Consider the following 24000-nt stretch of genomic DNA (forward strand, 5'->3'; position numbering starts at 1 on the left):
GTTTAGTCCATTGCTAACGGCTCGGGTTCCGGATTGCTAAACCGCATGGCAAACTCCATCTTGTCCGGGATTCGAGCGGGGCCATCCACCTGCTTTGTGGAGGGATTGGCGTAGGTGTCCGGGAATCCCTTGACCAATCACCTTGGCCAATCCCACCCCACAAAGGAGCGGGATAGTTCCAGGAATGGAGACGGCCAGCTTAACAAGACAAGGGGATTAACCCCCCCTTGCTAAGGGGAGTGCCTTACTCCGGTTCCGTAACAATATATTGTTTGTACAATTGATTACTATTGTTGTTGTACTGTTATTCTTGTGTGATCTTAATACAATACTTGTTTGTTGGTAACAATTGGTGTGGTTTCACCATTGATCTTTGACACAGAATAACACATCTTTCTGCCGTGACTCCTCTCGGGGCTCGGAGGTACACCGTGACCGGGGTTTGGGGAGGAGCACGTAACAATATATAATATATATAAATATATAATATATATATATATATGTATATATATATGTATGTTTCACAACAGCAGGTTATCTTCATGTATTATGTAGTTATACACATTATTTGGTAAACAAGCGATGCCGAAAAGGACACCTGTTTTTACAATGGGGTACCTACCTTCAAACCCCTATTATGGTGGTATTCGCAAGACAGGTGGCTGAGCAGGCCTGTTGATTTTGAATCGACGGAAATCACGGATCACGGATCCGTAACAGTGTGTTTCCCTCTCCCTCCCCCTCTTGTCTCCTGCTCCCTTCATTGTATGTCTTGTGTCTGTGCATGTTTTCATTCATGTTCAATGTGTTAGCTCTTACATGAGCGTCGATTCTGTATAAAAAAAAAAATTTACTAGAATAAAATTCAGGCCTGCAAAGTACAAGAAGAGGCGTCCGCCCATCCTAAAATCCTGGACCTGGATCCCGGACTAAAACATCCAGCTTTGCATAGAACCAAAAACAATGTTCATCTATTGTGTTTTGCTTGCAAACCTTGAGGATATTAAAAGGATTCCAGGTCAGTGTTGTAAAGATTTGACTCCGATATGCTGTGGTTCAAAACCGAAACAGAACCCGTCATACGATCATAGAATGTAACATGTATGCATCGGTAAACCCAAGACCATCACGTTTATCTCACTATGAGCGCACGACGATGTTGTGCTTAACAATGACCAAATCTTAAAATTCCTCACCTTTTTCTTTATCGGAACATTAGACTTGAGGTGATTGATAGTTTTCATAAACTTTGAGTCTTCAGGAGTCGGGCTGAGTTTCTCCGATTTTGATATCCCAAAGTGATGTTTCTTGCAGAGCTGCAAACACAACATAATTTGTCGGCATAAAGCAGAGACAGGACATACGGAACAGGTATCATGCTTTCAACGGATTATTTCACCAATTACTTCACAGCACCTCAAGGTCCAGTTCCACCGGTTCACCAGGAAAGAGAGGAACACACACGATGCGGGAGATCTTGTAGACCCGATGTCCGCCAGGAAGCTCACCAACAAGCTCTTTTTGTCGGATGAGAACAAGACGCCACTCGTCCTCTGTCAAGTAAAGAGAATGACACGAGTGCATAAATACAAAGCACAGGCATTGCCTATTACATACTACGATTCATTCATATAATGTTGCATACATGACACTACTGGTGAATCAGATGTATTAATCATCAATTGGATTAACAGTGACCAAATTTGTGTGAATACACTACTATAAACTACTCAAAACCTGGACCAATATAACATGTGAAGAAGAAAGACAAAAGTAAGACCCAATAACTATTACCATCGTTTTATTTTGTCGAAGTGAAACATATGACATTTTAACAACTTTGATTTGAATAAAACTAAAACAAGTGCAGATATATTCAAAGTATACCCCCCCCCCCCCCCCCCCCCCCACCCCCCCATGTCAAATAAATAAATAACATATCCTCCAGCACGTCATTGCCACTGTGCAGCATATAGAGATGGTATTGGGAGGGAGAGGTGTACAATAATTGATTAATTGCGTAATTATAATAAATAAATAAATAAATAAATTAAAAAAATAATTAAACAGTTAATCGCATAATTAAAAAATTAATCAATTAATTAATTAATCAATAACTCAATAAATCACAAATACCCTTGACAGCCAAATCACTTGGTCATTGCCGTGTCCAAATATCAGCTTCCGAGCTCAAAAGGTGCCCGAGATATTGCCCAGATGAGAAAGGAAATAAATAAGTACAGGTACTTAATAAACTGATAATAATTAAATAATTCATCAATTAATTGATGAATCAAAAAATTAAAATACTGTTTTGCCAAAGCACTTGCTCACTATTGTGCCCAAATGTCAGCTTCCTAACTCAAAGTATGGCTGAGATATCACCCGGACAAACAAACAAAGAAAACAATAAAGCAAACAAACAATAAAGCAAACAAGCAATAAAGCAAACAAACAATAAATCAAACAAACAATAAATCAAACAAACAATACATCAAACACAATAAATCAAAAACAATAAATCAAACAAACAATAAAGCAAACAAACAATAAAGCAAACAAACAATAAAGCAAACAAACAATAAATCAAACAAACAATACATCAAACAAACAATAAATCAAAAACAATAAATCAAACAAACAATAAAGCAAACAAACAATAAAGCAAACAAATAATAAAGCAAACAAATAATAAAGCAAACAAATAATAAAGCAAACAAACAATAAAGCACACAAACAATAAATCAAACAAACAATAAATCAAACAAACAATAAATCAAACAAACAATAAATCAAACAAACAATAAAGCAAACAAACAAAGCAAACAAACAAGAAATCAAACAAACAAGAAATCAAACAAACAAGAAATCAAACAAACAATAAATCAAACAAACAATAAATCAAACAAACAATAAATCAAACAAACAATAAATCAAACAAACAATAAATCAAACAAACAATAAAGCAAACAAACAATAAATCAAACAAATAATAAAGCAAACAAACAATAAAGCAAACAAACAATAAAGCACACAAACAATAAAGCACACAAACAACAAATCAAACAAACAATAAATCAAACAAACAATAAATCAAACAAACAATAAAGCAAACAAACAATAAATCAAACAAACAATAAATCAAACAAACAATAAATCAAACAAACAATAAATCAAACAAACAAACAATAAATCAAACAAACAATAAATCAAACAAACAATAAATCAAACAAACAATAAATCAAACAAACAATAAATCAAACAAACAATAAATCAAACAAACACTATATCAAACAAACAAAAAAGCAAACAAACAAGAAAACAAACAAAGAAACTGAGTGAAAACCGAGTACTCCCTTTCAGTGCGCATTACCGCCGGGACCCGACGTCATGCAGCAGATTATATCAATTTTTTTTATTCATTACGTAATTTTTGAACGGCCCCTTATTGGGTTAAAGCAATCCGTGACTGCGTGACGAATCAGCTCGTTCTGATATAACCGTGGCAGAAGCTGCCGTGGGTCAGAAGTGTCGAGTTAATCTTTGAAGAAATAATTAAATGCACATTTCCCAATTGGCTCTTGCCGGATTTTTAAGGCCAATTCACTCGACCTTAATGGAGGCCCCGGAACCCCAAATGGCCACCTGTAGGTTTCTATCAACAAAATGTTTATTACAACAGAGAGAGTGGAAGAGAGAGATGCACACAAACACGACAAAACTGAGGTAACATATGAAATAAATTGCCTGTTTGGAATCACGATGAATCTTTCTATCTAATCATATTCATTCAAATGGGACCACGGAGAAGACCCAGCACAATGTTAATGAGACTGATTGGAGAATGTAAGCTGAGACATGATGTTTAAAAAAAAAAAAATTCATTGCCTGAAACCAGACCCAACTGTCAGTCAGGCTCGTGATTGATATTGAACCAAACTATGAAGACCCTCCGAGATTAATTATATTGAAGAGCAGGGCCCTTGCTTGAGACGGACGAAGTGACGGGCAAGACACAAACTCGTCCGAGAAGACGTTTATTGCAAAAACCAACTCGGGAACTCTGACAAGCCCGTTTATCGGGCTGCATATATATCAAAACCAGAAAGCACAACGGAAACCGAAAGCCACGCCTCTCAGGCGAGGCGCGCTTTGGTGGTCACGTGACCGACAGGTGCAAAGGATTATAACCGCACGAGCGGCACGCTTTGGTGGTCACGTGACCGGCCACCCGGGCGCCGTGGTTTGCCCGCCGGTTACGTCACCGGCTGGAGCAAGGCGATTCTGTTGCTGGCCTCGCTTGGGGGACCCATGGGTCGCTACACACGCCCCCCCAGAATGGACTTGATCCAGGAAGGTCAACCTGAGGGGGGTCCGGATGACCCAACCGAAACGACCCCTGGCCAGTCGTGGGGGGGGGGGGGGGGGTCCGGTGTGGTGGCGGGTGGTCGGACGGGGGGTGCAGTGGACGGGGGGCGGCCGCACCGCGGTGGGAGCCAGCCGTGGTGGCTGGCCGATGTCCATGTGGGCCGGCTTGAGGCGGTCCAGCGAAATCCGGTCCGCCCGGCCGCCGATGTTGACGATGAAGGACGTGTTGTCCCGTCGTAGGACCCGGAAGGGTCCGTCGTATGGTGGCCGGAGCGGCCCCCGGTGCGCGTCGTGGCGCACAAAGACGTACTCCGCCGTGCGGAGTGCTGGGGGGACGTAGGATTGGGGGTCGCCGTGGCGGGACGTGGGCACCGGGGCGAAACGTCGGGCGGCCTCCTGGAAGTCCGTGCGGTGGCGCGCGGCGGACCAGGGGCTGGTGGCGTCGGGAATGAACTCGCCCGGTACGCGGAGGGCCTGGCCGTACACCAGCTCGGCGGTGGACGCCTGGAGGTCCTCTTTGGGAGCCGTGCGGAGGCCCAAAAGGACCCACGGGAGCCGTTCGGCCCAGCCGTCGTCCTGGAGGCCGGCCATGAGTGCGGCCTTCATGGAGCGGTGGAACCGCTCGCACAACCCGTTGGCCTGGGGGTGGTAGGCCGTGGTGCGGTGCAGGGTAACGCCCAACGTGCGGGCGACCACGCCCCATAGTTCGGACGTGAACTGTGGGCCGCGGTCCGACGAGATGTCCGCTGGTGCGCCGAAACGCGCGACCCAGGTGGCAATGAACGCCTGGGCCACGTCGGCGGTGGTGGTGGAGGCGAGGGGCATGGCCTCCGGCCACCTGGTGGTCCTGTCCACCATGGTAAGCAGGTGGGTGAACCCCTGCGATGGGGGAAGGGGACCCACCAGGTCCACGTGGACGTGGTCGAACCGTCGCTCGGGCACGGTGAAGGGAGCCAGCGGAGCCTGGGTATGACGGTGGACCTTGGCCAGCTGGCAGGGTGTGCAGGCGTTGGCCCAGTCGCGGACGTCCCGTCGCAGCCCATGCCAGACTAAACGCGCCGCCACCAGCCTCTGGGACGCCTTCCGGCCCGGGTGAGAGAGGCCGTGGAGCGAAGCAAAAATGCGCCGCCGCCAGGTGACCGGCACAACGGGGCGAGGTCGGCCTTGGGAGATGTCGCACAGCAGGACCGTGTCCGCGAAGGGGACGTCAGCCAAGCGGAGGCCCGTGTCTGCCACCCGGAGCGCCTGCACCGTGCCGTCGGTGGCCTGGTCCGTTGCCATTAGGGCGAAATCGACGCCGAGGTGGACGGCGTTGGCGCCAGCTCGAGAAAGGCAGTCGGCCACGGCGTTGTCCTTCCCGGCGACGTGCCGGATGTCCGTGGTGTACTCCGACACGGCGGAGAGGTGGCGCTGCTGGCGGGCCGACCACGGCTCCGTGACCTTGGCCATGGCAAAAACCAACGGCTTGTGGTCGACAAAAGCCGTGAACGGGCGGCCCTCCAGGAGGTGGCGAAAATGGCGGACGGCCAGGTACAGCCCGAGGAGCTCGCGGTCGAAGGTGCTGTACTTCAACTCGATGGGCAGGAGTTGCCGGCTGAAGAACGCGAGCGGCTGCCAGGCCCCGTTTACCCATTGTTCATGGACCGCGCCCACGGCGTAGTCGGAGGCGTCCATGGTGAGGGCGATGGGAGCCTGGGGTACCGGGTGGGCCAGCAGCGTGGCGTTGGCGAGGGCCCGTTTTGTGCTGATAAAAGCAGCGTCCATGTCCGTGGACCAGACAACGTCACGTTTCGCCGGCTGGCCGCGGAGGGCAGCGTACAAGGGCCGCATGAGTTGCGCAGCTCGGGGCACGAAGCGGTGATAAAAGTTCACCATCCCGAGGAACTCCTGCAGCGCCTTGACGGAGCGGGGGCGCGGGAAAGTGGCGATTGCCTCGACTTTGGCTGGTAGCGGCACGGCGCCGTTCCGGGTGATGCGGTGGCCCAAAAAGTCGATCGTCGCCGCACCAAAGTGACATTTGGCCGGGTTGACGATCAATCCGTGCTCGCTGAGGCGGCCGAACAGCGTCCGGAGGTGCTCGGCTCTGGCCGTGCTGGCGACGTGGATGTCGTCCAGGTAGGAGTAGAGGAACGGCAAGTCACGCAGCACGCCGTCCATCAGGCGCTGGAACGCCTGTGCCGCGTGCCGCGTTTGAGGCCGAAGGGCATCCGGAGGAATTCAAAGAGGCCGAAAGGTGTAATAACGGCCGTCTTCGGGATGTCGGCCGGGCGGACGGGCACCTGGTGGTACCCCCGAATCAGGTCCACTTTTGAAAAAATGGTCCACCCCGCCAACCGGGCGGAAAAATCCTGGATGTGCGTGACGGGGTACCTGTCGGGGGTAGTGGCGTCAAGGCGGCGGTAGTCGCCGCATGGCCGCCATCCGCCCCCCGGCTTCGGGACGATGTGCAGCGGCGAGGCCCAGGTGCTGTCGGAGCGCCGCACGATGCCGAGGCGCTCCAGCGCGGCGAACTCGGCCTTGGCGACGGCGAGTTTGGTGGGATCGAGATGGCAAGCCCGGGCGTACACCGGCGGGCCCGTAGTGGGGATGTGATGCTCGATGCCGTGACGCACCACGATGGCCGAAAACGTCGGTCGCGTGAGGGCCGGGAACTCCGCGAGGAGACGTGCGAAGTCGTCTGCCAATGGGAGGACGCAGGAAAACTCGGTGGGCGCGGAACAGCTCAAAGCGCATGCCAGGGAGCTGAAAGTTTCGGCGTTGACGAGACGACGGCGTTTCACGTTGACCAGCAGCCCGTGTGCGCACAGAAAATCGGCCCCGAGCAAAGCCATGGGGACGTCCGCCGTCACGAACTCCCAGTGAAAGAGCTGGCTGCCGAAGCGGAGGGCGACGGTGCATGGGCCGAAGGTGCGGATGGCGGAGCCGTTGGCTGCGATTGAGGGGCCGCAAACGGCAGCCCACCTGTCCTCCACCGAAGCGGGAATGACGCTCAGCTGGGCGCCGGTGTCGCAGAGAAAGCGCCGCCCGCCCCGACGCTTGGTCCGCGATGAATAGCAGGTTTCCGGAACGGCCGGCGTTCATTGCTGGTAGGGAACGCCGGCCCGCCCGTTTCCCGACTTGCCGAACGTGCACGGGGGTCGACATGATCGGGCCTGCCGCCCAAACCTGGCGTGGAAATAACACCAGGCCGGGTCCGGCGGGGGCTCCGGTCGACGCGTCAGGCCCAGGCGACGCGGCGTCGCCGCTGCCAGTCGCGCCGGCAAGGCGGCCTCCGGGAAGGAAACTGCATTGCGGGCGCCGGGCGGGAGGGCTCCCGGCCGCCACCCCGACGAGCTGGCTCACAGCTCCGGCGAGCCGGCTTGCCGAATCGATCTTGTCGGCCTCCTTGGCGAGGTCGCGGGGGTTCACGATGGTCGTGCCTGCCAGGGCGACCCGTACCTGGGCCGGGAGCTGGCGAAGAAAAAGCTCCCGAAACAGGAAATCCGAGGGGTGCTCGCCGAGCAACGCGAGCATGTAGTCCATGCGTTCGGACGGGCGCGTATCGCCGAGCTCAGGAAGGTCGAGCAGGCGTCGTGCGCGCTCAGCCGGGGAGAGGGCGAAAGCGCCCAGAAGAAGTGCCTTGATGGCGTCGTACTTGCCGTCAGCGGGCGGGTTCTGGAGGAAGCTCAGGCAGCGGGCAGCGGTCGCGGAGCCAAGCGCGGCGACCACGGAATGGTATCGCGTGGCGTCCTCCGTTATGCTACGCAGGGCGAACTGGGAGTCCGCCTGCGCAAACCAGACGGCGGCATGTGCTTCCCAGAAGGTGGGCAATTTGAGGGACACTGCGGTGTCCATCGCGTGTCGTAAATTCGGGGTCACCAGTGAAGAGCAGGGCCCTTGCTTGAGATGGACGAAGTGACGGGCAAGACACAAACTCGTCCGAGAAGATGTTTATTGCAAAAACCAACTCGGGAACTCTCTAAAAAGCCCGTTTATCGGGCTGCATATATATCAAAACCAGAAAGCACAACCGAAACCGAAAGCCACGCCTCTCAGGCGAGGCGCGCTTTGGTGGTCACGTGACCGACAGGTGCAAAGGATTATAACCGCACGCGCGGCACACTTTGGTGGTCACGTGACCGGCCACCCCGGCGCCGTGGTTTGCCCGCCGGTTACGTCACCGGCTGGAGCAAGGCGATTCTGTTGCTGGTCTCGCTTGGGGGACCCATGGGTCGCTACACATATAATACTTTCAGCAGCAAGGATGAAGGAGTTGAGTGCACAGAGGCAAAACATCTATAGTTTGTGTGTCGCAGGTTGTGACCACAGTGCGGTCATTCTTCTTTGGAAACAGATTACCATATTTACACAAATAACCCGTGGGTTTTTCTTAAATTAGTTCATAAAATTCCAACTGTGGGGTATACCTGTGTGTGCGGACCGTATTTCACCAAACAGCACGTGACGCATAACCACGTGGAGCAAAGTTAAATGATCATGGAGATACAAAGAGAAGCAGTTTGTTTTTTGCAAGTTTAATTGTAAGATATTAATTTAATTAGTTATTTTCCATATTTTTTTTTTTTTTTTTTTTACACACACACACACACACACACACACACACACACACACACACACACACACACACACACACACACACACACACACACACACACACACACACACACACACACACACACACACACACACACACACACACACACACACACACCTATTTAAGGTAACGTTAAATCCGGTATATCATATTCCATAAAGCTCACAAGATCCTCGTCCTCTGCGTGACTGTGAAACAGCTGAAGCAGCTGATCAGAGTCAGTAAGTGTGGGGGTGTATTCAATCCTAAGTTTCTTGTAGCGCGCTCCCCAAGCTCACATGATCCTCATCTCCAATTGTCACAGATAGGAATGTGGAATCCGAATAAACATGCATCCCTCCCCTTTCTGCATCCCTCCTCATCCCACACTAAATCTCTCTTCCCCCCCCCAACTTCTCCCCAGGTTTCTGCAGGGCACACGTGGTCCACCATTAACACCCTTCTGATGAAACTGTCAAAATCCAAAACCTCCGCTCATTCGCTCTTCTTCTTTCTCACATGTGGAATTGACTTCCACATTCTCCTCACTCTCATTCTTCCTTCCAGGTCTTCAAGACAGCTGTTCACCATCATCTCAGATACACATACTCCCATCCAAAACCATGACCTTTCTACCCCCGTTAAACCACCACCTACCCCCCAAAGTTTTTCCTTTCATTAAATTTTGCTCCTGTATTCATCCTGTCCACCGCTGCATCTTCCCCTCACCCTCATTCTTACCCCCATCCCTTGTTTGTCAATCTCCATCTATTTTGTCCTTCAATCCTGCTGTTGGCGTCCCGTCCCCCCCAACCCTCACCCCTCTTTCTGTTGTTCCTTTTGTTCCGATGCATCCTGGTCCATTCTATGTTCTAGTTCTTCCACGAGCCTCGACTTTGCATACAAAAAAAAGAAGAAAAAGAAAGACATAACTTAACGATACAAACCTTTCATGTAACATTACAATGTAAACGATTGGACAAACCAGGACACCATGAGAACAAATTAACACTTGTGTCCTTATCTTTCGAGTACCGAGCCGCTTGTTACCCGTGAAGAGCTTTATCTTCCCGATGACCCCTTCCACAAGACCCAGGCACACGGGGTTCCAGGCATGCAGCAATGCGGAAGCTGAAAGGCAAAGCATTTGTTACAACACCGCCGTCACACAATTATAATGTTTGTTATGTGTACAAGATCGAGGCTCGTGTAAGAGCTAACATTAATCACATAAAAACAAACCGACACGTAAAACATATGATAAAGGGAGCGGGAGACAAGATGGGGAGAGAGAGGGAAGCACACAAGTACAACATTTGCGAGCAGGGACATCGGGAGATCTGTGGGAGGGAGAGGGCTTGGGGGGAGGAGGCATGGGGAGGGGAGAGGTTAAAAAAAACACATGGACACTGCTCGGACTTCCATGAAAAAAGTCGGTATTGCAAAAAAGTGGATCTGGGATGAATTAACGGGGGTAGAAAAGATCAAGGTTTGGGATGGGGGAGGATAAGAGATGGTGGTGAACAGCTGTTTTTAAGCAATAAAACACATGTTGGAGTAAAGAAGCTGCAGTGTGCACAAATGCGTCGCGGGTCATGATTAATAGGCATCCATATTGTCTATGTCACGGCATTTAACCCAACACACGGTTCAACCAAACCAAGTTCCCAAAACTCCAGACTGTTAAAACCGTGACGATATCAGACCTGTTGATGTGTTTTCTAAAACCCTGAATTCGTGTCTCTGAAAATTCAAACCTGGATGTCCATGAACTGCTTTGACCGACATGCTCGTCCGCAGCCCCTTATCCACCCTTTAAAACTCCGCTTCAACAGCACAAAATGAAATTCGGGGACCGCGACTCCCATATGTTGTACACATCGCCATAATCTGCAAATCCATTTTCGTGCAACTACACAATGTAGCTCGGGGTAGCTTTAGGCCAAATCAGAGGCCTACTACTCAAACTGCGGTTTATGCTCTCACAGTCACGCTCCAATTACAGCAACTCGCTGCTAGCAAGCCGAGCCGCTTCTTCTCTCAAGCCACACGAGTCATGCACAACACGGCTGGCAAGTCGTTCAAGCTCGTAAATTGTAATCGCATCCCTCCAATCCTCAAGGTACTTCCCTGGCCTCCCACGACACCGACGGTTAATGTTTAAATTGTGCTGATAACACGCTCTAAATGCAAACGGAAATTTGTTCCCACAAACATCCGACCTAAATTTCCGCCTCGGGCCTCCACGAGAAAGCTGCAGTACAACAGGAATCTCCAGGTAGTTCCTCGCGCTAGGACGAATGCTTCCAGTGATCGACCGTTCTTCACAAATGCTCTTCGACGACGACGCACCTGAAGCCTTTTAAAACTTGTGCACTCAAATCAATCGTGGCTTTTAAATCTCTCAAATCCCATCTTTTCATAGTTGCTCCATTCCTCCTTATACATCCTCTCTCTTTATAAAGGCGTTTTCACATTTTACATCAACACACCCCACTTGGCATGCACATTCATTTATTACTTGCGAAATCGAAGATCTTTCAAGTATATTGGTCGGTTGTGTTTGTGGTTCTGTCTGTCTGTTTGTTTGTTTGTCACCGGCCTACAGGTCACAATTTTCAACCAAACTTCACCAAATGGTAGAGTTGGTCAAAAGCCAGAAGCCTATTGTTTTTGGTGTCAATAGGTCAAAAGGTCAACATAGGCCAAAGGTCACCAACTTTGCTAAATTTCTAAAATCTTCAATTTTCATCCGATTGACTTTAAATTTGAAGACCACTTGCATATCTGATCACTAAATTCAACCACAAAATATTTTTAGGTCAGCATAGGCCAAAATGTCAACATAGGCCAAATTTCTAAAATCCTCAATTTTCATCCAATTGACTTGATAATTGAACAGCATTTGCATATCTGCTCACTGAATTCAACCACCAAGTATTTTTGAGGTCAACATAGGCCAAAAGGTCAACATAGGCCAAATTTCTAAAATCCTCAATTTTCATCCAATTGACTTGAAATTTGAAGAGGACTTGCATATCTGATCACTAAATTCAACCACAAAATATTTTTAGGTCAGCATAGGCCAAAATGTCAACATAGGCCAAATTTCTAAAATCCTCAATTTTCATCCAATTGACTTGATAATTGAACAGCATTTGCATATCTGCTCACTGAATTCACCCACCAAGTATTTTTGAGGTCAACATAGGCCAAAAGGTCAACATGGGCCACATTTCTAAAGTCACCAATTTTCATTTGATTGACTTGAACTTCTTAGAGGATTTATATATATGGTCATTGAATTCAACCACCATGTATTTTTGAGGTCAACATAGGCCAAAAGGTCAACATAGGCCAAATTTTTTATATCCTTAATTTTCATCCGATTGAGTTGAAAATTGAACAGCATTTGCACATCGAGTCACTAAATAGGGAAACTAACTAGTTGAGGTCAAAAGGTCAAAGGCCAACTCAAGGTCAACCTTCCAAAATCGTCATTTTTCATCTGAAAAATCGTCAATTTTCATCCTGTTGACCCGAGCTTTGATCAAGATTGTAAATTTTAATCTTCATGAAATGGACAATTTGCTGTATCAATGGAAAACTTTGAGGGGTGGGGGGGGGGGTTTTGCAAGTATCATGCTACGCATGACGTCTTCTTGTTTATTTATTTATTTTAGTAATCAAAATATCTATAAAGCTCAGTTGACTTTTTGCTCCACCAAATAACAGCGAAACGGAGTTGAGTAAAAGGGTGAAAATTCTACAGATGCTGTGATAAATAACTACCTCTGGCGGTTTGAATGTTTGAAAGAGAATAGACGTCTGGATAAATTTTTGAATTAAATTCAAATCCCGATTTATATATATATATAAACGCGAGTGGTCTACGTGTCCAGTTTGTGTGTCCGCGTTTTATTCAGAGATGGCTAAACGGATCTTCATCAAACTTTCAGAGGTTCATCAGCTAGTGCCTGGGTGTGTTTTAGGCAAAAAACCAAAATTTGAAGAAAAAAAAAGTTCATTTTTTGAGGTTAAAAAAAAAAAAAAAAAAAAAACTCGATAGTGCCGAAGCCTTTTTAAATTAATGACAGTTATACACAAGTACACATTCGCATAAATAAATACAAAATAATTACCAGACATTTGAACGCAAATAAATCTAACAATTCCGGAAGTGTACGAAGTTGGTAGTACGGCTTCTTCTTCTTCTTCCTGTTCGGCAACACACTTAACTCAGAAACGTGAGCCACATTCACTCAAACGTGAGCCACTACCTTTCCTCCCCTCCCCCTTCCCCCTTCCCCCTTCCTCTCCTCCCCTTCCTCCCCCCCCCCCCCCTCCATCCTCTCCCCTCCTCTTTGTCCTCCCCCTCCACCCTCTCCCCTCTGTCCTCCCCCTCCCCCCCTCCCCTCCCCCACCCGGCAACGCCGGATACTTCTGCTTGTCTGATATAAAAACCTATTTCCAGCCAATGGAAGGCAGAACCGCAAACCACCATCATCCTCCAAGAGAGCAATGGGCAGAAAGCCCAATTATAAAATGGCACTGGATGCCAAGGAGCAAGAATACTGCAAATTAGCCAATGGAGTGGTATTGTGTGTATCAAGGGTAGTCATCTATTCATTACATTAGCTGTGCAGCTTAGGGATAAGAATCGATTTTCAACCTCACACTTACATCGACCCAAAAAGGGAGCAAGATCTAACAAATTAACAGCTAGCTGACCAAACAGTCCAGAGATCAAGATGAACGATAAATGACCTTTGCAATGGTAATATGTGACCCAAAGGCAAAGATCATACCGGCTGTCCAAGATGTGGGCAAAAAAAGTAAATAAATAAAACGAACGTATTTCTTAGAATTCTGCACACGTACGGCCCGTGCACCTGTCCAACATCCAGGCACGTTATTTAGCCACGTCGCTGCACAAGGTGGTCCAACGGTCCTGAACAAACACCCAGACTACTTAAAATACCTCTTCATCGCTTTTACATTTCAATATTCAACGCATCCTAGTTGTACAACACCACCATAGAATGTGTATAATTTTTCACTTCATTGTAAAATAAAATAAACGACACGTCTGCTTTGGCAGCAATTTTAATGCTAACCTGCTGCTCCGTAACAGTGAAGAACCAATTAAGCAAGGTTCGTCCATTCATCACACAAGCACTTGGAAACCAGAGGCTGCTATTATGAATGTGCCTAACAATCTAATTTTTTTTGCTCCACTCGGAGCAAAATAAACGTGTCATTTGGCAAAACATACACGATGGTCGTTGCACAGGTTAAAACTGGTACGACACGCGTTTCCAAGACGGGGATCTCCCAAAAAGGTCAGCCTGCAACGGTGATGTTGATTTTCAGGAGTTTGTAACGAAGGCAGCCATCAACAGGATGAATAACCCGTCTTGATAATGCCGGCTAACGTAGATCTGTGTCGGTGAATATGTAGAACAATGGATGGAACAAACAACGGGGATCGAGGTATGCCAACCACCGTGGGAAACAAGGGTAAGCTGACTTTTCGGTCGTCAACCCTTTGCCAGAGAAAAAGAGGGTCAACACCCAAACCCTCAGCTTATCCTTGCTTTATATCCTTCGATCAACTTCTGTTGATTCCACCAATCGTTGAGTCCTGAACAGCACTGTTGTGCCTGATAATGGACTCATTACAACAACAACAACAACAACACCACCACCACCACCAACAACAACAACAACAACAACAACAACAACAACAACAACAACAACAACAACAACAACAACAACAACAACAACAACAACAACAACAACAAGAAGCATTTTAAGGCCATTTTCCCTGCTAGAGCGGGGGTTAGCCTTGCGGTCCCCATGACAATCTTCTCCATTTTGCCCTATTTTCTGCATCTCTCCTTGTTAACCCCCTTGCCCGCATTTCTTCTTCCACCATATTTTGCCAAGTCTTTCTCAGTGTACCCTGTCCTCTACTTCCTTCTACATTCATTTCCATCACTCTTCTCAACCAGTCACTTTCATCCTTCCTCAACACATGACCAAACCATCTCAACCTCTTTCTCTTCACAGCATCAATCACAGGCTCTATTCCCATCATCTTTCGCAATTCATCATTTGTCTTCCTCTCTCTCAACGATACTCCGCACATCCGTCGAACCATTCGCATTTCCACCCTTTCCAGCCTTCGTTGCTGCTCTACGTTCATGACCCATGTCTCGCTCCCATAAATCATAACACTTCTCACACATGCAGCATACACCTTTCCCTTCAGCTTCAACGACACTCCCCTCCTCATCAGCAAAATCATCATCCTCAGCATCATGATAATGGACTCATTGCTAGGATAAAATGGTCAATATGAAAGTTGTGGGACAAAATATTCCGCATTTGGGCATGCATGGGAAACTGGCGGATATCCAGCGAAACGCGATGATGTGGACGATCTCTGGGACCTGGAACATATCACTGCTACCTTCACTCGCAGTTATCACCAACATAGCACCCACTGCCATATATATGCTGAGGTACGGCAGATCTCTTTTTTTCTTAAAGATTAGAGATTACAGGAAAGTTTTGGTCTTGGATTGTGGTCAACAGTAGAATAGGAAAAGATCTGACAGAAGAAACAGTTGAAAGAAAGATGGAAGAACTATACCGAAGCTCTATACAAACGAGATAGCAATACGATGGCAACCTTTGAAGAAAGAGAATATGAGCAAAAGTAATAATGATAGAATGTGAGGCACGTAGAGCCCTAAGAGAGCTGGCAAATGAAAAAGCACCAGGTGCCGACGAAATTTCAATAGATCTCTTCAAGGTAGGGAAGGAAGGTTGGGGAAGAGGCGATCAAAAACTTTCCAGCTATCTCTCCACGGATCTGGAGCAGGATTGTATGGCCTAAAAGATGGAAACAATCAGTCGACATACCATTGCCAAGTAAGGGGATGCAAGAAAATGTTCAAATATCCAAACTGTTGCCTTAATTCCATACGCGAGCAATATATTACTAACGATCATTCAACACAATAGAGGAATTCATGAAGTGAGAAATGCCCGTTGAGCAAGCAGTTTTCAGAAGAAGAAGAAGGGGGTACTAGAGATCAAATTGTAAATCTGGGAAGGATCATGGAAAAACCAAGGGAATACCAAAGGAAGGTGTATCTCTGTTTTATAGATGATGGCAAAGCCTTTGATTGCGTTGATGATGAATTGATGTGGATTATGTTGAGAGAAATGAGGATGTCGGGATGCACTGAACAAATAGTAACAGGAAGAAAAGAAGATAGAGACAAGATTGTTTGGAATTGCAAAACGGGTTAGACAGGAGTGCATTCTTTCCCCATGTTCAATCTGCATAACGAGTACATTATGAGGAAATCAAACTTTGATGGCATAGAGTGGGGATTGGAGGAAGACGTATCGACAACCTAAGAAATACGATGACAATATCACTCTGTTGGCAGAAAGTAAAGAGGACTTAATGAAACTGCGGCAAACATTGAAAAATCGATGTGTTCGGAGTGTGAGACGATGATCACATGGAAATAGTGGAAATTTTCATCTTCTTGGGTTCTAAGATTCAAGTAAGTAGAAAATGTAGAGGTGAAATCAAAATTAACAGATGGTTAGTGTTGGGAAGAACAGCAATGTCAGGATTGAAAAAGATCTCGAAAGTGAAAGATGCGACAAAACAAACCAAGAGGAGGTTGGTGAATGATCTGGTATTTCCAGTTGCAATGTATGGATGTGAGTCATGGACAGTGAAGAAGAAAGAAAGGAAGAAGTGACAGTTTTGAAATGTAGTGTTAGCCACACAATCAAATTTGCCACTCGTAGACACAGCCCATGTGCTTGTTTCTCAAGAGAGATGGTGGACTGAGGTTATGCTTTCACGCCTGTGTGTCTGTTGATTTGTTTGTCTGTGAGCAGGATATCTCAAAAAGTTATGAACGAATTCAGATGAAACATGGTGGGCAACTTGAGTGTGTGACAATGACCAATTGATTAAATTTTGTTGAAGATCCGGACCGGATACTTTAATTTTTTAAAAGTGATTCTTCACCGAGAACGACATGTAGCACGATATCCCAAAATGTTGGCGACGGATCAAACAAGAACAAGCCGATTAGATTTTGGCTCAGCTCCGGATGGGATACAAAACGTAAACTGCTCAGCCTGGCTGAGGCATATGCTCTACCAAGTGCCGTTCTCGTCGTTCTAGTCGTGGACGTGTTACAGGGGTTGTTTCTACAACAAGTGAATTCACAAACAATGACTCAGGCCACAAAAGGTGTATTAATGTGAAGCTGTAGACAGTGAACTAATTGCTTAACCCCAGTTTGTGCTTCTCATGTAGGATAATTATAAAACAAATAAAGAAATATAATAAAGCAATGCAAGCAAGGAACATAACCATTAGAATAAGGAATGTAGGTAGACATGCGGGCGAGCACTGTGATTGCTCAGAACTTCTTTCAGCAAAATGAAGGAAACATATGGTTTACAGGATTGGAGCTGGGGGTGGGGGGGAAGTGGGAAAACAAGTAAATAAAGATCAAGTGCAACATATGACAAGACAGCAGGCAAACCACCAATGTGGGACAGGTTAACAATAACTTGATAACAATCAGACATTCCAACTTAAAACACTTTAGTTTGCTTTGGAAACTTTTAATCGAATGGCCGTTGGAAAAGTTAACTAGAGCTTCCAGGGAAGCAGACCTCAACTGAACTGCCTGGACAACTTTAAAGTAGGTCAGTTGTCTGTACTAGATTTGACTTAAATGAACAGATCGGGTTGACATGCAATAGCAACCTACCTTGTGTGGTAAGAGTCTCACACACCAAGTTTGATCAAAATCCATAAATATTTGTGGACGTCAACGTCTTAACGTCGTTTCGGAGCTGAAAACAATATGGCGGCCTATGGCGGCCATTTTGTGACAGATCGGGTTGGAATGCAATAGCAACCTACCTTGTGTGGTAAGGGTTAAACATTCTAAGTTTGATCAAAATCTGTTAATATCTGTGGACGCTAGAATGTTAACGTCGTTTTCATGACCAAAAACAAAATGGTCGCCTAATTCCGCCATTTTTCAATGGATAGGGCTGAAATGTAATACCAACCTGGTCCTTGGGGTAAGGATGCTGCATGTCAAGTTTCATCAGAATCCGTTGATATTTGTGGACGCTGGAGTGTTAACGTCGAAAAGTTAACGGACGACAGACGACAGACGACGACGAGACGACGGACGCCGGAGGGTTCAGTATGTGATGAACTCAACTGGACGGTAGTCCAGTTGAGTTAAAAACACAAACATCGACCTTATAATTTAAAAATAGGGGCAATGCCCCTGGGCTCAACTGGTAGCACCAGGGAACTACTGGTAGGTGTGGATGACCCACAAAATATGTAACGGAAAATAAAGTAAATACTGTTACATTTGTGAGGGGTAGGCAATACCTTAGTCCAGGTAGAATTGTATAGGTAGTGTGCTCCAACTGTCGTGAGGAAGAAGAAACCCTCAAGTATCATAAGTAGGGATCCGGTACACCGTATGTCGTGGAAGAGCGTATCTTCGCTCCCATCACGAGGGGTGGGGTTATGTTAATTAGTTAGGGATTATGGGTAAGTAATCCCCTGTATGCAATGGCCTCTATTATTTTTCCTTTGTTCTTTATGACATGCAGCACACACACCTAGCCAGGAAATCGCGCATTTACCACACTAAGTAAAAACCAACCGGAAACCAGGCATCGAACAATACCGCTGGCGCTGCCAGCTATCACATTGCCACAACAAACGGGCAAACCCGGGAGGCCACGCCCCAAAGAGCAGTGATTGGTCTGGGATTGATTGGCGCAAGGACGGCTAAAATGGGACTATGGGATTGGTGGAGCAGGCACAGATTACGTGTATAAAAGGTATAAAAGCCGTGGGTATAAAAGAACGTTCTGCCCGACATTTTCTTCTTCCCTCTTGGCTTTCCCTCACTCTCTTGAGTCCTGGCTTTGTTGGTGAACGGTCGCCGAAAACCTCTCTGCTTCGGGATTCCAAAGCAAACTCTTGGCTTATTCTTCGCCTCTCTTGATTTCCGCTCTCTTTCTTTGTCGCTCGAGTCCTGGCTTTGATGGCGAAATGTCGTGTCCCGACATCGCTCTCTTCTTCATTTTCTCGTGGCTGGCTCTATCCTTCTGGCTTCAGCGGTGAACAGTCACGATTTGATATCTCGCTCTGCTTCGGGAGTTCATGGCGAGTGGTCGGAGTTCATAGTGCTTTAGTGCTGGGAGATGTGGGTGCTGGTGTGGATCAGACGGCGAGTGGACGAGCGCGGTCTGCTCACTTTGGGCTCGGCGGATGGAGAGCAAGCTGTACGCCAAAGTCGTTCCCACGCAGACTTCGTGCCAACGAGCGTATTTTTGCACGCAAGGCCGCGGGGCCCGGGAAGATTCCTGACGAGGTTCAAGAGCCGATTAGAGCTAAGTGCCACACAAACACACATTTATTTTCAGTTATTTTTCCCATTGTTTGTATTCGAGTCTGTCTGGGGGCGCTCCAATTAGGAATTTAGTTTTATCGTGCATTCTTTGTTACCTGCGTTTTCTTCAATAAAGCCGGTATTTTTGTACATTTTAATCCTGTGTTGGCTTAGAATTAATATATCCAGGTGCGAAGACATCGGGTGGAAGCCGTCCAGGTAAGTTCGTCATCCTCCTTTCCCTCACGTGTAAAGAATACTGTCACACCTTGGAGTAAAGCTCGTTTGGTCATCCGTGTCGCCCTGCGGTGTTCACTACAAGGTAGTCACATGACAATACATAAATATATACATATACATATACATGTGTTGTATTCCAATATAGCCTGGTGTTGGTTTAACGGTTAAGGTGGTTGGCTTGAGATCTTAGGGTCCTGAGTTCGAGCCCCTGTCATGCCATTAAATAACACCAGGTGGGTTGACAGCCTGTCATCCTTCTGAGGTCGGGAAAATGAGTACGTGCATATTGGTAACGAGGCACTGCATCAGCGGCACAGCCGGCTCCCAGAAAAATGATGCAACCAGCAGCCATAAGCTGCATACGAAACAACATTGTATTTCAATAGTAATCCTTTCCTGGAAACTTCGCTGCATTGGAGAAAATAGACTTTGATGGGAGTTTGTTTATCACGTCCAGATAACCCTTCAGAGCCGAGGACGTTCAATAACCAGGTGTCACACTCACTCCCAGGTAAAGGCTTAAGGACTCACGGTATACGTATTAGTTAACATCCGAGGCAAATTGTAAACTTCAGTTAAACTTCACTATGTAGAGTGCCCACAATCAATGGAATGGCCAGGTGAACACTTTTTCAGCAGGTATAAGCACCACGGCTGCAGCAACTTCTCAAAACACAGGTACTCCACACCTTCCACATCACGGAACTACTTAAGCTACCGATTTATCAAAGCTCACGCAACCTCACAGCTCAAGGTGATGCTATGACGAGTCACGTCATTTCAGAAAAACGATGTAACAAACATATTGTAATCGTCACGGCACCGAAACAGAAAGACACCGTCAATGGTAACCACAATAACGCAAATAACACACGTTTATGGTGCAGGTACATTCATTTGCGGTTTGAAATCTACGTTCTCGTAAAGGATGGTCCGCGATGTTTGACGGAAGCGTCGGGAGTGAGTACCTGTGAGTGCGCGTGCAGGTGTTCCACAATGCTTACCTGAGCGCGCATGGAGGCTGCCGTCTTTACGGCTGCACCACAGCGCCTTTTCGCCCTGCTGCACGATAAAGTGTTCCTGGGCCTGGAACAACTCCATACTGCTTGTGGTGGATGTGTTATCGGGCGGGATTCAACAAAAACCCCTGAGAGAATTTTGAGTTGGAGGGACGAGAGCGAAAAGGTAACATCGGCCAGGGCTGATCACATCACACTCGTCCCTCCCGATCCGATCTACTCCACTGACGTCACGAAGCAGCAAAGCAATCGCAACAGTTCCTTCTATAATCTTGTTTCTTCTTCTTCTTCTTCTACTTTGTCTGTGAAACCTCACAGACTTTTCAGTTTTCAGATATCTTCGGTTCCGTAAACGCCATTCCCTTTTTAAAATATCCATCATGACACAAATTTATTTGGAATATTGTTTATATAAATGATGACGCACTTTTTGTTGGATGCTTAATATATAAACAACTTAAGTGTTTGTAGTTGTACAACCTTTCCCCCAATTTTGACTTTTACGTACGAATCGCAAAAATTATAGGTTTTTTTCGTTATCGACAACTTATGGACATTTATGAAAGATAAGGCACTTTCATTGCCTATCTACGATTGTGCTGTGAACGGTTGCCACGGTGGTGTAATAAGTGACAGAGATGTAGGCAGTCCATTGTTGTTCATCGATCTCGAGAAAAAAAATGGCTGTAGTTGGGAACATCCATCATCCAAAATGAAGGCACGACCGTCTAGCAGAGCTTCCAGCATAAAGGACCGGGCACTTCATGAATCGATGTGAGGAACCCACGTGCTGGGCTCGTCTCACGTTAATTGGTTGGGCGGTCTTGAAGTCACCGGAAGCGCTCAATCCGTCATATTACATTGGGCAATAATGAATATTGTTCTGGAGCGAATTTATCGATGTGATGACACTTAATAAAAGGGTGGATCTCGGGAAGGTTGTCATCTCCCACCTCATTCCGTAACTACGGCACTTAAACACTTGAAAAAGCATTTATTAGCATCGTCGTACGCAGATATATTTATTACGTATGCACTTTGACTTTTTAACGAATAATAGGTATTTGCGCAATTGTATTTTGTAGTTTGTCTGAAGTGTATCACACGAAGGCCAGTCCAGTAAAGGCAAAGCGTTTAATCACCGCTCCACAGTCCACATTCGCGCTTCAAGGTAGTTGCCATCGCACCAGATGTCCCGCTCGCCCCGCCCCTTCCCGGAAGCGTAAACCTTGCTCCTGATCGCGGTTGATTGTCCGACAATATGTTACATTCCTTCCTTCTTAAGCTTACACAAACATATCTAACATACTTCCAATTGCACTCCTAACTGGAAATGCCCTGTGAACCTCATAACGATATTTACCACCGTTAGTAAGGTTTTCCAGGTAATTGTACGACATTTGGGCGGACTACACAACAAAACTTACGAACACAACCACAGCAAGCAGTGGCGTTCAAATCGTTGCTAAGGAGTTGTTTTCACCGCGCTAAAATGGCGGCGGCAGTCGCTAACCGGAAGTAACCCAAAGTTGCGTCCACCAACACCGTCATGGTTTACAACATTGATTAAAAGGTGTGACGTCGTTTAACGTCAATGTCTTCAGCAGTATCTTGTGATTTTGTCACAAAGGGAATTACAATTTAAATTTAAAAAAATGAAAATACTTTGACAGCGCTCCTAGATTACTTTCTATTCGTTTGGACGGATGTAGGGAACCCACTGATCTCTAGATCAATGAGGGAACCCTGTAAATGTGGAACATCAATTCACATTAATAGGGATGAAGAAGAAGAGGATAAGCGCCGAGCGGGCAGAAGAAGAGGATTAAAAATAGAAGAAGAAGAGGAGGTATAACGCGGGAAACGCGAGAAGCGGAAAGGAGGGATATTTGGTGTGGGGTCTAAGGAAGTGGACAGGGCACTCGGGGTTCGAACTCAATGGAGCGATTTCGAATGGGATTCGTGTTTTTTGTGGCTTTGTGTGCCTTGCTGTCCGCCTTCAGCAGCACATGGCGTCTCATGTTATTCCTTTCATCGGACTGCATGGACCAGGGCCCTGTTGATGGTAAGATCTCCCACGAAGGACGAGAGACGGAGAGTGGCTCTGCTTTGTGTTTGTTTGAATTGCGGATTCCTGTTGATGTTGTTTTTAGGTGGTTTCTTCGGCTTGTTTTGAAGTCACCAGATGAAGATCTAATAATAATCTAAATATCTATAAAGCTCATTTGACTTTTTGCTCCACCAAATAACAGCGAAACGGAGTTGAGTAAAAGGGTGAAACTTCTACAGATACTGTTAAAGCGCGGTGTTACGCGCGCTGTTTGTAAACAAGGAGGAAGCGGACAACGCGGTAATTTGTAAGAGTCTTTATTCAAGAGCTCACTGGAACACTGAACTCTCAGGGCTGCGCGCCCCGTGTATATCGTGAGGCCACGCCTCTCTCCCGGGCGTGGCCCACCCCCACTTGGTGTGCGGGGTGATGTCACCACGTCAGTGCTTTCGTGTCCGCCACACGCGCCCCCCCAGAATCCCCGCGCACCTGAAGGGCCAGTTTGCGGGGCAAACGGATGACCCGGCCGAAGCGCCCCCTGGCGTCTGGGATGCAGGGATGCCATCTGGGATGCCTCCGGCTGCCCCTGGGATGGGTGCAGGACCGGGGGGCGGCGGGGCTGGGCGGTGCCGGGGTCCGCCCGCAGGGGGGCGGCCCCGACGCGGGGTTCGGGCCACTGGCGGTGGATGGTCCACGTCGAGGTGGGCCGGCTTGAGGCGGTCCACAGAAACGCGGTCAGGAGTACCGCCGATGTCCAGGGTAAAGTGCTTCACCCCGGTCTCCAGCACGCGGAAAGGCCCGTCGTACGGGGGCCGCAGTGGTGTCCGGTGGGCATCGTGGCGGACGAAGACGTACTCCGCCGTGCGAAGCTCCGGGGCGACGTGCGTCGGTGGGTGCCCGTGGCGTGCCGTTGGCACCGGGGCGAACCTCTGGGCGGTCTCCTGCAGAGATAGGAGGGAGGGGAGGGGGGGAGGGGGGAGGGGAGGGAGGGTGAGGGGAGGGGGAGAGGGAGGAGAGAGGAGGGGGTCCGCGTCCTCCCTCGCCTCCCTCCGTCCCCCTCTCCCACCCTTCCCCCCACCTCCCCTCTCCTCCTCCCTCTCCTCTCCTCTCCCCCCTCCCCTCTCCCTCATCTCTCTCCCTCCCCTCCCTCTCTCCCCCTCCCTCCTCTCTCCCCCTCCCCTCCCTCCCTCCCCTCCTCTCTCCCCATCCCCCTCCCTCTCTCCCCCTCCCTCCCTCTCTCCCCCTCCCCTCCCTCTCTCCCCCCCTCTC

At 47.6% G+C, this 24000-nt stretch overlaps 2 protein-coding genes across 4 annotated transcripts in view; one reads left to right on the forward strand and one right to left on the reverse strand.

Moving 5' to 3' along the window:
- Positions 1–20968, reverse strand: part of INPP5F (inositol polyphosphate-5-phosphatase F) — a 116408-nt gene extending 95440 nt beyond the window's left edge. For 2 of the 3 annotated variants that reach the window (XR_010983192.2, XM_068106130.2), the window contains exons 1-4: positions 20667–20920; positions 9992–10072; positions 1417–1553; positions 1197–1316 (exon numbers count right to left, since the gene is read on the reverse strand). Coding sequence is in view for 2 of the 3 variants with exons in the window: in XM_068106130.2 (XP_067962231.1) it covers positions 1197–1316; positions 1417–1553; positions 9992–10072; positions 20667–20763 (435 nt within the window). In the remaining variant the exon portion in view is untranslated. Of the gene's footprint in view, positions 1–1196; positions 1317–1416; positions 1554–9991; positions 10073–20666 lie in introns of all 3 variants that reach the window. The other variant, XM_068106129.2, reaches the window with a different exon arrangement.
- A 1432-nt stretch (positions 20969–22400) lies between these two features.
- Positions 22401–24000, forward strand: part of NRM (nurim) — a 7794-nt gene continuing 6194 nt past the window's right edge. Inside the window, exon 1 of the mRNA XM_068106137.2 lies at positions 22401–22746. Within this exon, the coding sequence (XP_067962238.2) occupies positions 22620–22746 (127 nt within the window). The 5' untranslated portion in view covers positions 22401–22619. The remainder of the gene's footprint in view (positions 22747–24000) is intronic.

This window comes from Myxine glutinosa, chromosome 2 (assembly GCF_964187855.1).
Source record: "Myxine glutinosa chromosome 2, kmMyxGlut1.1, whole genome shotgun sequence".
Taxonomy (NCBI): Eukaryota; Metazoa; Chordata; class Myxini; order Myxiniformes; family Myxinidae; genus Myxine; species Myxine glutinosa.